We start from the raw sequence: 12941 nt of genomic DNA, 5'->3' as shown, positions 1-12941 counted from the left end.
CAATGGCAGCACACATGTGGGTGAGTGTCCCCAACACTAGCTCTTGCCATGCCTCTATTAAGGGTCTTCTGGCCATTTCCTGTGTCTCCTCTGAATGTCACAAGAAGCCCTATGTCCAACTTACCTAAAGATTCTAATTTTAACGAGGGTGGGGAGGGGAAAGAGAAGGAAGGGGAGGAGAGTGAGTGTATTTAGCAATTACCTTAGCTGTACTGTGTGGAACTTGGTGACTGTTTATTAGGAAGGAGAACCAGGACATTCATCATGGGGAAGAGCACCCAGGCTTAACAGAGGTGGGGATCAAAGGGCGGGTGTTCCCTGGGAGGGTATCCTAGCCCTGTAAACAGAGACTGCTCTGTCATTTCCTGGCTGCCCTGACCCAGATAATCATACAGAAACTATATTAATTATAACAGTGTTTGGCCAATGTCTCATGTGTATTTCCAGCTAGCTCTTATATCTTAAATTAACCCATTTCTATTATTCTCTGTTATACTGGTAAAGTTTCCATGTCTGTCTTCTTTGACAGCTACTGTGTCTCTTTGACTTGGCCTACTCTCTCTCTTTATCTCTGTTCGATTTTCCTACTTGGCTGTACTCTGCTAAGTCATTGGATGAAACTTTATTCATTAACCAATAAAAGCAACACATGTACAGAAGGACCTCCCACATCCTAGGCTCCCTGGGGAAAGTCCCAAGCAGTGAGAAGCTGCGGGAGTGGGAGGGAGTAACCCGGCTGGAGGAGCCCAGGGGGCTGGAAATAGCACCACCTCTGGTGTAGGTGTTGCAACCTGAACTTTCCACTAGAAATTCACACCCTGTGCAGGGCAGATCTGTGAGTGGGAGCTCCCAGCCTCCCTGCCTCTGCTGCTCCTCCCCTTTCCCAGACCAAGATTTGCCCCATTCATTCTTGGCCTCTTTCCTGAGGCTTGAGCAGCCCAGCCCAGGGTGAGCCTATGTCTGCCTTGTGTATGTTGGTTGGCCTGTCCATGCCAGCCCAGCCCAGAGTGAGCCTGCGTCTGCCTTGTGTGCGTTGGTTGGCCTGTCCATGCCAACATTATCTCAGCACAGGCACTCGATGGAAGCTTTGGGAAGGAGGCACAAGGAGGAGACAGATCAAAGACGTTGGTGAGCTTGAGCTTTGATATTTCGCTGTGCAGCAAAAAGCCCCAAGTGGGAGAGGGTTGGTCTGAGGCTTTTCAGTCTTCACACCTTTGGGCCAGTCATCAACTCCCCAGCCTCAGCTTCCTCTTCTATGGACAAGGGGAAGCAATAGAGAAGAGTCATGGGGAAGACAGTGGTCATATATCCCAAGGCCATCTAAGATAGGCCTTCTCTCTTCAGACATGTCATTGACAGACCATTTGACAGGTCTATGGGTCTTTCTGTGTCTTACAGCCGTCCTTCATTCTTCCCAAAGTGACCCATGCAAAACAGTTTGGGACCTCTGTGGGGAAGCTGTGTTAAGGCAGAAAAGCCACAGTGGGAACATGACTGAGGTCTCCCAGGATGAGGATAAAGTGACAGAGTTTCTGATGAGGAAGAACATATGAGAGAAACCCCCTATGAGCCATTCACTGTGGCCCAGGGCATCCGGGAAGTCATGGCTAAGTGGCTGAGTTCTGAGCAAGAGGCAGGTTCTATAGCTCATCCAAGTAACCTGGGGACACTTCCACGGCATGGGGACATCTTCACTCCATTACATCATCGATCCTCATTACCAGCCCCATGTTGAGATTTCCTCGGGCTAAATCCAATACACCATCTCCTGGTTCAGTACAACCAGTATAGGCTGAGTGTGGCCAGGAGGATGGGACCAGCCCCTGTGTGTGCCTGCTCACTGTGGATCCTCTGCTGGTGGCATAGAGTTTGTACTGCAATATTTTCTGAGCCAAGTCCAAAACAGTGTTGGTGAGGCCAGGGCCTGAGACACACAGCACATCACAGAATCGTCATGACAGTCTGTCCATTTGTGAGGCCTCTCAGATGTTGGAGGAAGGCAGCCTGCAGTGAGCGGCTAAGTCCTACAGCAGGAATCTGCTGGGCGCTGGGCGGGGTGTCTCTGTTGATGATATGATGAGAGACGACCTGCTGGGAGAGGTCAGGAAGGCCTCTCAGGAGTGAGGCTGGAGCTTAACTTTGCCACAAGGGACCACCCAGCATGGGAGGGCCCCACACCAGAGCATCCTGGTTAATCTGTGGAACATAGGAATTTAGTGAGTGGAGCAGACATGTCTCTGTGTTGAACATCAAACTTCCCTACCCTGGACTTTCTGGGAGTCCCACTACCTTCCTGACAATCTCACACCTCTGTTTCAGCTGAAGATAATATGGTTTCCCTACTTCCACTGAAGACAGCATGGCCTCACTATTTCCATGGCAACCAGAGGCACAGGGGCAGGAAAAAAGTGGCCTTGAGGTTGACAGGGTGGGAAACCCAGCCTGGGATCCCCAAGAATTTAGAATCCCACAGCTTGGATAATTGATAAAGTGAGATGTCTCTAAAGGAAGTCCAAGCAGATTCCAGCAGCAGCCGCAGCCTCCTCCTCCCAGGGCCCCCAGTTACACACGACACAAAGCAGCCTCTCTAGGTGACCATGTACTGGGAAGACAGATTTATTTGTCTGCATTGCTCATACGTTTTATTGCAACTCTGCGGCTCCGAGGGTAGATCCTTGGTGTGTTTGTTATGAAAACAGTGATTTATGGCGGCGATGGTCTGTCTTACAAGATGAGTGCGCTCCATCGATCACAGGGGGTGTGGAGGACGGTGCCCACGTGGGCCTCATGACTGCCCTCTCTCTGCAGTTTTTCATCTTTATCCTGGTCATCTTCCTGGTAGAGCTCTCCGCAGCCATCCTGGCCTTCATCTTCAGGGAACACGTATGTACCGCTCGGCTTTCCATCCTGCTACCCTCACTGCCCACTGAGATCTGGGGGCCTCCTCAAAGAGCCTCTTAGAGCTAGCTGTCTCACGTCCAGTGCCACAAGCCTAAATGTGGACTTCACCCCGAGGAGGGCCAGAGCACCCCAGCCCAATGAAGTCTCCTCCTGTAGAAATATTTCCAGAAGTCCTCACCCAGGGGTGCCTGTGGGTCCCCTCTCCAGCCTGGTTCTAGAATTTATATCCTACCCAGTGACAGCCTGTTCGTGGGTGGCACATGGCCAGGTGGTTGGAGAAGACAACCTCGGTCTGTGCATGTGGTATGCCCGGCTAGGCTACCAGCCTCTCTGATTAGCCTACTGCATGGTCCATTCATTCCAGAAACTTCTGTCAGCTCCTTATCCTGAGCCTAGTGGACAAGGCCTGGCAGTACAGGTAGAAGGGCCTGACCTCCAAACAGGGGGGGCAGGAAGGATAAGATGTATGGCCTGGGACAAGGAGCCAGCCTGAGGAAGCTGCTGAAAACAGAGACATTGAAAACATAGCTGGGAGCTATGGGTAATCGAAGGCTCCCTCTTTACCCATACCTTGGCTTCTTGAAGGTTGGACCTGGCACCTGTTCATTCTGAAGGATGGGATGACAATCGTCTCCTCTCCCCCACCTCCCCATGCTCATCCTCTGAGAAGAGCCGCAAAGCTGAGGAAGGGTCCTAGTGTGTTCCATCTTGGGGTTAGCTGAGGCCTGCGTATGCAGACATTTTTGTCACAACAGTGGCCTGTGATGACACAGCAAGGCCCCAAACCTTGGGAAGGGGTGCCTGCCTAAAATGAACAACTTAGGATGACCTGGGAGGCCAGGCTGAGAAGACTCAGCTCCTTCTCCTCTGTCCCCAGCTCACCCGTGAGTTCTTCACCAGGGAGCTCACCAAGCACTACCAGGGCAACAATGACACGGACGTGTTCTCTGCCACCTGGAATTCGGTCATGATCACAGTGAGTGTCCCTTCCCATGCCATCCTGGGATGCATGAGCATTCAAAGCCATCATGTTGACAGGGAGGTCGACCTCTAGAGCTCTCCCATTCCCCTGCCTGACCAGACATCAACAATCAATCAAGAATCACCGATCCCACTCCTGATCTTAGTGTGTGAAGCACACTAAGCTGTCACAGCTAGCCACTCACAGTACAGACTCTTCACAGAATCTCTCCACTGCCCCTGACTCAAGCCATAGCCATTGCCATTGGTCACTGATGTTAATAATCAATACAGAGCCTGGAGATGTTTGAGTCTGTAAGCGCTTCCTGTGCTGTCACGAGGACCTGAGTTCCATCCCCAACACCCATGTAAAAAGCTGGCTGTTAGGATGTATGCTCATAGTGCCAACACTGGGAGGATGGGTGGAGACAGGAGAGACAGGGTCTACTGGCCAGTCAGTCTAGCCTAATGTGAGCCCCAGGTCCCGGGAAAGCTCCCCTCTCAAAAAAAAACATAAGATGCAGTTGAGTGGTGGTGGGCACAAGCCTTTCATCCCTACACTCAGGAGGCAGAGGCAGGCGGGTCTCTGAGTTCAAAGCCAGTCTGGTCTACAGAGCGAGTTCTAGGACAGCCAAAGCTACACAGAGAAACCCTGTCACACACAAAATAGAAAAAGGACAGCACCTGAGATTGTCCTCTGGCCTCCATGCATATATATACATGTTTACACAAACACACACACACACACATACTTCTGCACATGAGCAAATATACACATGCCAAATGTAACAATAATAATTAGCATATCATGATGTGAAATCATAGCAACTGTACATGAAGTGCTTACCAGATGCTGGGGAGGTAAGGGATACACTGCCATGTTCTTCTTACAAAGAGTACCCTGTGCACAGAGACACTGGGCATCATCACTGTCACACAGAGGGCAGAGGAGCTGGGCTCTGGCAGAGGCTGACATCCCCTCTGGTCTAGCTCTAGTTCCCTCTTTCGGTTCTCTTCTAGTTTGGCTGCTGTGGGGTCAATGGGCCGGAAGATTTCAAGATGGCCTCAGTATTTCGGCTGCTAACACTGGACAGTGAGGAGGTGCCCACGGCCTGCTGCCGGAGGGAACCCCAGACTCGTGATGGGGTACTGCTGAGCAGGGAGGAGTGCCAGCTGGGGAGAAGTCCATTCATAAACAAACAGGTACAGCCCTGTTCCCAGCGGGGAGACACTCCACAAACAGGCAAAGCTGGGGTGAAGCAATGTCTGCCCAGAGGGTCTGAAGATGGTGGATAGATTTTTAGACAAAGTTCTGGTTATGGCATGGGCTCCTACTCATGCTTCTGAGATCCAAGGAAGTGGGGAGAGGATCACAGGGACAAGGAATGAGTTGGGTTCAGGCTGGGGTGGGAATTTGGGATATGGTTCCAAGGTGAGTTTTCCAAACTTCTAAGAACAAAAGTTGGGGCAACAGGATGTTCCATAAGCATATACTCTACGTATAAGGAAACTTACCCTGACCAATTGGGGCATTCCTTGATCCCAGGGGAGCAGACTCTCATTGGCCTGACCCTAGACCATCAGAGAAGTGTCTAGACATCTTTCTTCTCTTGTAATCTGAGGGTTTCATCTCAGCCTTGTTTTTCATAGGAAACTAAGGTCCCAGCTTGGTCCCCTCAACAAGGAGCACAGCTCCACTTCACCCTTAGCTCCCTCCTTCCTGCTGACCAGAGGCCCTGACCTCCATAAAGATAAGAGACAGAAAGAGTTGGGTGGAGCATGCAGGGAGGAAGGAGGGCATGAGGATGAGAACCACCCTTGGGTTTCTCCCCTGGCCAGACTTTGCTGGGACTATTCCAAGTGCCAACAAACCTTTGGAACACAAGAGACAAGGCCCCACTCCCATGGGGATCCGGTCTGGGGGAGGTGGGAGCTGGTGAACCATGAGCAAACGTGATCCTTGCCCACAGTGCTGGTTGTGAGATGACAGTGGGTTGAAGAAGTGCTGGAAGGTTCACGGGATGGTCTTAAGGGTCTCAGAGTCCCAAGAAAGGGCATCATGAGCTGAGACCTGATCCCACCACCTCAAGTTGACACCAAGAACTCAGCTCTTGTCCCTGTACCTTGCCTGGGATAGGCCAGAGCTCGGCTCCTCTGTCAGGCATTCTGTTTTCCTACCCCAGAGAAGAGACAGAAATAAAGATGGTGAGCACTGGGGAACGAATGCTATGGAGAGACAGGTCACTGAAGGTTCCGATCTCAGGTACCTGTGTGAAGAACAAATGGGATTTGGGGAGCACCAAGACTGTGGGGAGTCCACAGCTGGCAGGTCTGAGCTGTTACCTATCCACTGAAAGCCAAGCCTGCTGACCCAAGTGCCCCCTTGCCCCTTTTCCTACGGGGGAAGAAAGTCCACCACAGCTCTGGCGTGAGGCAGGAGAGGCAAGGCTAAGGGGATATGAGCAAAGAACATTTGAGCAACTGAGTCACACCCTTATGAGAAAGTGTGACATCCCCACTTCCTTCAGAATGCAGCCACCCAGGACCTTGCTGAGGACAGGGAGCTCTGGAGTGGCAGGAAGTCTACAAAGAAGGAGCAGAATTTCCAGAGAAGATGCTCACTGAAGGAGCTGCTGAGGGCTCAGGGGCCAGGCTCCTGCCCCCTCCCATTCTGATCTTTCTCCTGCAAGTTCTAGACACTTCCCCCATGAGCACCCTCCTGCTGTCTCCTGGGCTGAGAACCACCATATTGATTTTCCGTCGCAGAGTCTCTCCGGGTTCAGTGGGGCCAGCTGTTGGGGCTGCTTCCTTCACTCACATCCCATTGGAGCCATCTCTTCTGTTAGGAGCTTCCGCCGGGAGACCAGCTCCAGTTGGGTTCTCTCAGATCTGCCTTCCACAAATCCCAGGACATATTTGTGACTGGCACAAGCCAGACTGCTAGGAGTTCCCTCGGGGATGTGGAGGTAGCTGGATCGGCCCTCTGGCTGCCTTGGAACTAGGAACTCAAGACAGTTCTGCATGAACAGTGGTCCCAGGGAGGAAGGATGGTGTGATAGACTGGAGTGGCGGTGAGGTCATTTGTTGGCCTCGTGACAAGTCTCAGTGTGTGTGCAGGCTTGTGACAAAGATATTTCTATGCTTTCTGAGTTGAGGGACATTGTGTGTGAATTTGGGGAATGTTGAATGTGACACACTTTTGAGATATCCAGGGATCCCGAATAGGCAATAGGGTATTCATCCTTGGGCCTGGGAAGGGCACTTGAATGACGAAGACCTAGGTGTTGCTACCCAGGATGAGCTGGCCTCTCTGTGGTTGGTTTGGGGTGACCATGAGCAGGAACCAGGGTGGGGAACATTCCATCTCCCAACAAAGGGGGCAGGTGTTGAAACATGTATCTAGAGAGTGATGTTCTGTCCCCGTACCAGGTGGGGTGCCCCATCGTGGGGTGATACCCATGGTGTGGTCAGTTCCAGGCTCTGACAGAGGAGGTTGGCCAGACAAGGACAGGCATTTCTGAAGTACAGCTCTGTCCACTCAGGGTGGAGGAAAAAGGAATCTCAGGCCCCTTTCTGAATCTGGGCTTCCCTCTTTCTATGTGTGTGGCCTCGAGCGAGCCACCCACCTGGTCTCTCTGTTTCCAAGGAGGTAAACCACAGATGGGGGCTGCATGGGGTACCAAATGATGTAGGGCTCATGAAGGAAGCTCCTGGCAGAGGGATACTAAGGGTAGGTAGCACCGTCCCCTCTGCCACTCACACCAAGGCTTTCACTGGCCCTGGGGAGTTTCCACCAACCAACCTGCTCAGCTCAGGCCTCGTGTGCTAGGGTCTGGGTGTGTCTAGGCAGTCTGTCTGTCCACTCGGGTCCCCTGCTTAGCTTCTAGCCAGCCTCCGCTTGTAAAATACCATGACTCCCATCTGGCCACTGTCCCTGATCAGGTCCCACTGTCTCCTTGCTCAGACATAGCCTCCTCAGGTCCACTTCTAGCCAAAGATACTGGGATTCTGGGTAGGAAACAGCAAGAGACTTGAACACCAAGACCCCAGACTCGGCAGAACCTGAAATCCAACAATCACCCCCACATAGATGGGCATGATTCCCGCCCCTGCCACACCACAAGCCAGTCCACTTGGAAGTCTTCCAGTTGGCCCCAAAGAAAACTCTGTTTCTTTCAGAATGTGTTTTGGATGGTTGAGGGTCTGCTTAGCCAAATCAGCTTGTCTAGCATGCACAAAGCCTAGGTTCCATCCCACCACCCATAAACTGGGTAATCCTAGCACTCAGGTGATAAAGCCTGGAGGATTAGAAGTTTAAGGCCATCTTCACCTACATAGAGAGTTCTAGGGTAGCCAGGACTACATGAGATCCTATCTCATAAAAAAAAAAATGCATGTACTTCATTCAGAGCTGGGTTGTGTATGGCTCGGTGGTAGAGCATTTGCACGGTCAGCATTAGGTCCTAGATTCAATCCCTAGCACTGCTGCATATATAATTCACAGGAAGGACTTGTTACAGACTGGTGTCTGTGACCAGCATGAGGGATAGGCAGTGGACACAAAGCATGATGTGCTTGGGGCCCAGTGGGAGAGGTCTTGTCTCCCCTGCTTATCTGTCACCCAAGGTGATGGAGCGGCAGCAGGCTGGAGTCACATAGAGGTGACTGCTTCTGGGAGCCTGAGGGAGAAGAGCTGCGACAAGTTCACAGTCCGGCCGGTCAGGAGAGGGACCCAGGGGCACTGTGAACCTCTGCGAGCTGCTGTCCACCTGATGGGGGGGACACCATAGGACATTCTGATTGAAGAAGCCCAGCCAGCTCTGCCTTTGGGGCTCAATCCCCACTTCTAAAGAGCACCAGGAAGCCTGAGTGTTTGTGCATCTCCTCATACCCTGGGTCTAAGGCTGAGTTAGCCTTGGGAGGTTTCAGCCTGTCACTGAGGGGGGAAGGTCCCAATTCTTTCAATGACCTGAGACTTCCTCCTTCAGACATCAGTATGAAAATGTCAGCCTGGCCGGGAGGTAGTGGTGTGCACCTTTAATCCCAGCACTTGAGGCAGAGGCAGGTGGATCTCTGTGAGTTCAAGACCAGTCTATCCAGAACAGCCATGGCTGCACAGAGAAACCCTGTCTAGGGGCGAAAGAAAGAGGGAGAGAGAGAGGGAGGGAAGGAGGGAGGGAGGGAGAGAGGGAGGGAGGGAGGGAAAAAAATGCCAGCCTGTAGTTACTGAGTCCTGGAGCCCCAGCTGCAGAATGCACCTCCCTCATCCCTGGTCTTTCCTTCACAGGGCTGTTACACTGTGATTCTCAATACCTTCGAAACCTACGTCTACCTGGCTGGGGCCTTTGCCATTGGGGTGCTGGCTATTGAGGTGAGTAGGGCCCCCTGGGATGAAGCCCTGGGGCCTGGACAGCCAACCTACTTCCCAAATGCATGACTGCTGGCTGCTGCAGATGTCTGCTGCTCAAGAAATTCTTGTAGCCTGAAGTAGCATGCCTGCCTGACCCAGAAGAATAAAGACAGACAGGCCCTGAGGACACCCCACCTCACCCCAGCTCTGCAGTCCAAGTGCACTTTGTAGGACACCTGAGCTGCCTTGAAGGCTGGGGGCTTCCTGATAAGGCCCTGCCTTTGCAAGTGTTCGGGGTGTCTTTTTAACTTGCCAGTGGAGCTTTAGTATTTTTCATCCCAGGGCCCCAAACCACACACATCTGAGTGGCTGCTGACCTTTGAGCTACCACTAGGTGGTGCTTCAGCCTTCCCTTCTTACCGCGCCCTGCCCAGTTCTAGGCTACTCTTTGAGACAATGAAGCCAGGCAGCTTGATGCTTGGCCCTTGCCTCCTGCTCTTCAGGAGCCCCCTCAAGAGTGCTCTGGCCACCCGACACCCTGGATATCTCCTGTTCAGTGTCCTATGTGTCTTGTCTCTCGGGATAATAGTTCTGTGCTAGTCACAGGGGAAATGGAGGCGACATTCGTTAATTCCACAAGCATCTACTGAGCCCTTGCTATATGCTAGCCATGCTGGGAGTGAGCAAGGCCTCCTGTGGGAACTAAAGCCAACAGCAGGCACACAGATCTTCCTGAGGCTGTAGCCACAGGTCAAGGTCAGAGTGCTGTGACCTCTGCAGACCTCCTCAAGTCCCTGTGAAGTGGCTGAGAGTGCAGGGGCTGGAAGCAAGGGCTCCGGGGACAGTGTGTCTTTGCTCAAGCCGGGCTACCCCACTAGAACTGTGTGACCTGAATCAGGTTGTGCAGCCTCCCTGTGCCTCACTTCCTGCTGGTTAGAAAAGCTGCCGACACCGAACTTAAAACATACTTTACATGGTAAGCACTTGGTACACACTCGGGGCCCAAGAAGGGTCATGCTTCGCTTAAAGTCTCTGCTGACCCGAGAAATACAGACGTGAACTGCTTAACCGGATCACTTACTTCCCAAAGCCCACTTCTTAGACAGATGGCAAACACATGCTTGCTCTGGGCGGTGTCAAAAATCCTCTCAGGAAGCATGCTGGGTAGCCCCTCAGTGTAACGCAACCTGACCCTGGATCACCTTCTTCCTTTCTCCACAGCTTTTCCTTATGATCTTTGCCATGTGTCTCTTCCGAGGCATCCAGTAGGCCACGGTCTGAAGATATGCAGCCTGCCACTGCCCAGTAGCCAGTCCCCTCCCCTCCCTGTCCTCTGGCCCCAGGGGAGGAGGCAAGGCCAGCCTGGAAGGCCAGGAACACAGAGCTAATTTTAAAAAAACAAAAACAAAGACAGACGTGAACTAAAGAGGCCTTGCCTTGGCTCCAAGGCAAGAGCCATGAACTAGTCAAGGACCTAGGGCTGGCCTGGGACCAGCTAAGACCAAAGGATTTTCAGCCTCAGAGCCCCCGGGCCCTGTCAGACTGGACTGTCCCCTGGTCTGGGTCCCCTCTCTTAGCATTTCCAGGATCTGAGCAACCAGAAGACAGAAACAGGCGCTGGAGAACCAGACTCTTTTTCACAAGGACAGAATCTGCAGCACCACCTGCTGGACGGTGAAGCGTCCCTGCTCCTGCTGGCTGAGGGTGGCTGTGTGTGGCACTGGATCTGATTTCCTCACCTCTCGGTTCAAAGCCTCTCCGAGGGCCACAAGAGGGCAGTGACCTGCCCACAGTCACACAGCATATGCATGACAAGATCACCCCAGGGTTGCTGTTACTCCAGCCAGGACTCCATCAGATCTGCCTCAACATCCCAATGTAGACTGGCCAGCAACTGCCCACACCTCGTTCTACAGCTGAGAAAAGTCCATACTGTGTCCAGTCTGCCCTGCCTGTTCCTTTACCTAAGCCTACTGTCATCCGTCACTTGTCCTCGTGGGCCGTACCCCTCACTCTGCCCCCCAGTGGGAAGACACCCCCAGTATTGTCTATTGCTCTCTTTCTACCCAGAGCTGAAGCTTGAATGTGTTCTTCAAGGCCCCTGCCAAGAATTCACCCCTTGCATACCTCCACCTGAGGAGCTCACTACCTCCCAACGCAGCCTCTGGGGGCACCAGCCCCTCAGAAGACAGAAGGGGATTCCGTTTTCCTGTGCTTCTGTCCGCGTCCCTTCACTGTGTCCTTCCTAGAGGTTAAGGTCATAACTCTTTTGTCTACAGACAAGAGCCCCACAGCCTCTCAGTCATCCCTACCATGACATCCTTCCTGTCCTTTTGCTGTCTGTATGGCATTTTGTTATTCTCTCTAGTCTCAGACTTCCAGACTCACAGGTTCACAACCAAAACACACAGACACACACACCTCAAACTACAGACTACATTGCCAATTGGGTTACAAGATGCCCGACCCTGTCAGGACCGTGCTGAATCCTAAGTGTTGTCTGTCAGGATCTCAAGTTTAACTCTGTCTGCTGTGGGCTCAGCAGGGTGGGGGGACGCAATGGTGGAACAGCATGGGGCCTGCTCTCCTCTCAGAGGGAAGAGCCTGGTCTAATCCCAGCTTCCCTCTGCCTTCCTTCCTGTCACCTGAGTCACACCCATACTGGAGCTCCCCTGCTGCCTGTGCTAGTTCAAGGGACACTCCTTTCTTTCCTTCCTGAGGGCCTTTGACCACCACTTTTCAGAGCTGTCTTTCTGCATCCCCATAAATGAAGCCTAGAGACTGAGTCACCAGGTCAGGGGACCCCACTGCTGCCTCCCAGCCTTGACTAAGAGAACCTTGGCTCTGACTCAAAACCCACCATGTACTGGACTCTGATTGCCTAGGAAGGCAAACGGATCGGCTGGGGTCTGTTGGGAGCTCATGGCCCAGCCGAGCAGGACACAGCCCAACCACAGGGGCTGCTGCCCAGAGCTAGCCCAGGCCTCTAGCAATGGGCAGGGACAAAGAGGGCTGAGAAGTCAGATATCGAGTCCAGGCAGTTCCAGGGTAGAACAGAGACTCTCACCAGATGAACTTTCCATACAGCTTTTGAAGAGCCCGAGGCAGCTCAGATCCAACAACTCCTCAACCAACACCCTCATAGGACCGGGAGGGGCAGGCAGTCTTCACCTATGAGGTTGTTAATAGCCACCTACAAGGCTGTCTGAGGTCACTCTACTGGGGCTTGGTGGACTGCTCTGTGTACTCCCAGGGGAGGGGAAGGGAGCCCTTCCTTCACCTCTCACCCCAAGACTAACAGCCTCCCCTGAGATGCCTGTGACCCTCATCCAGTAGAGAACAATCCCTGCCTGACCCAGAGCCACCTGCTGAAAAGACAGCCCTATCCTACCTACAGGCTGGGAGCAAAGACCGCATCTGTGGCCCACTCCTCAGCACTCTGACCCAAGGTCCTGGCTGAGCCCAGCACCCCCAGAACCTGCATCTCTCTCTCTCTCTCTCTCTCTCTCTCTCTCTCTCTCTCTCTCTCTCTCTCTCTCTCTCTCTCTCCCCCCCCCCTCTCTCTCTGACACACACGCATGCACACGCACACACACGTTATAGTCTATTTTGGAATCTGTAAATGTCCCTTGTAGTAGGAAACAGAGTTAATTTATCATTGTATCTCCCAAGCCCCCCTTTTATATTCTATATCAAGAGAAATTTTGTAATATAAACAGGACACCACACA

At 52.6% G+C, this 12941-nt stretch overlaps 1 protein-coding gene across 1 annotated transcript in view; it reads left to right on the top strand.

Moving 5' to 3' along the window:
- Window positions 1-12940, top strand: part of Tspan18 (tetraspanin 18) — a 137043-nt gene extending 124103 nt beyond the window's left edge. The window contains exons 6-10 of the mRNA XM_075961483.1: window positions 2809-2883; window positions 3779-3877; window positions 4882-5064; window positions 9149-9232; window positions 10433-12940. Coding sequence (XP_075817598.1) covers window positions 2809-2883; window positions 3779-3877; window positions 4882-5064; window positions 9149-9232; window positions 10433-10480 — 489 coding nt within the window. The 3' untranslated portion in view covers window positions 10481-12940. The remainder of the gene's footprint in view (window positions 1-2808; window positions 2884-3778; window positions 3878-4881; window positions 5065-9148; window positions 9233-10432) is intronic.
- The last annotated feature ends 1 nt before the right edge of the window (window position 12941 follows it).

This window comes from Microtus pennsylvanicus, chromosome 2 (assembly GCF_037038515.1).
Source record: "Microtus pennsylvanicus isolate mMicPen1 chromosome 2, mMicPen1.hap1, whole genome shotgun sequence".
Taxonomy (NCBI): Eukaryota; Metazoa; Chordata; class Mammalia; order Rodentia; family Cricetidae; genus Microtus; species Microtus pennsylvanicus.
This window is presented reverse-complemented; position numbering and strand designations above follow the sequence as displayed.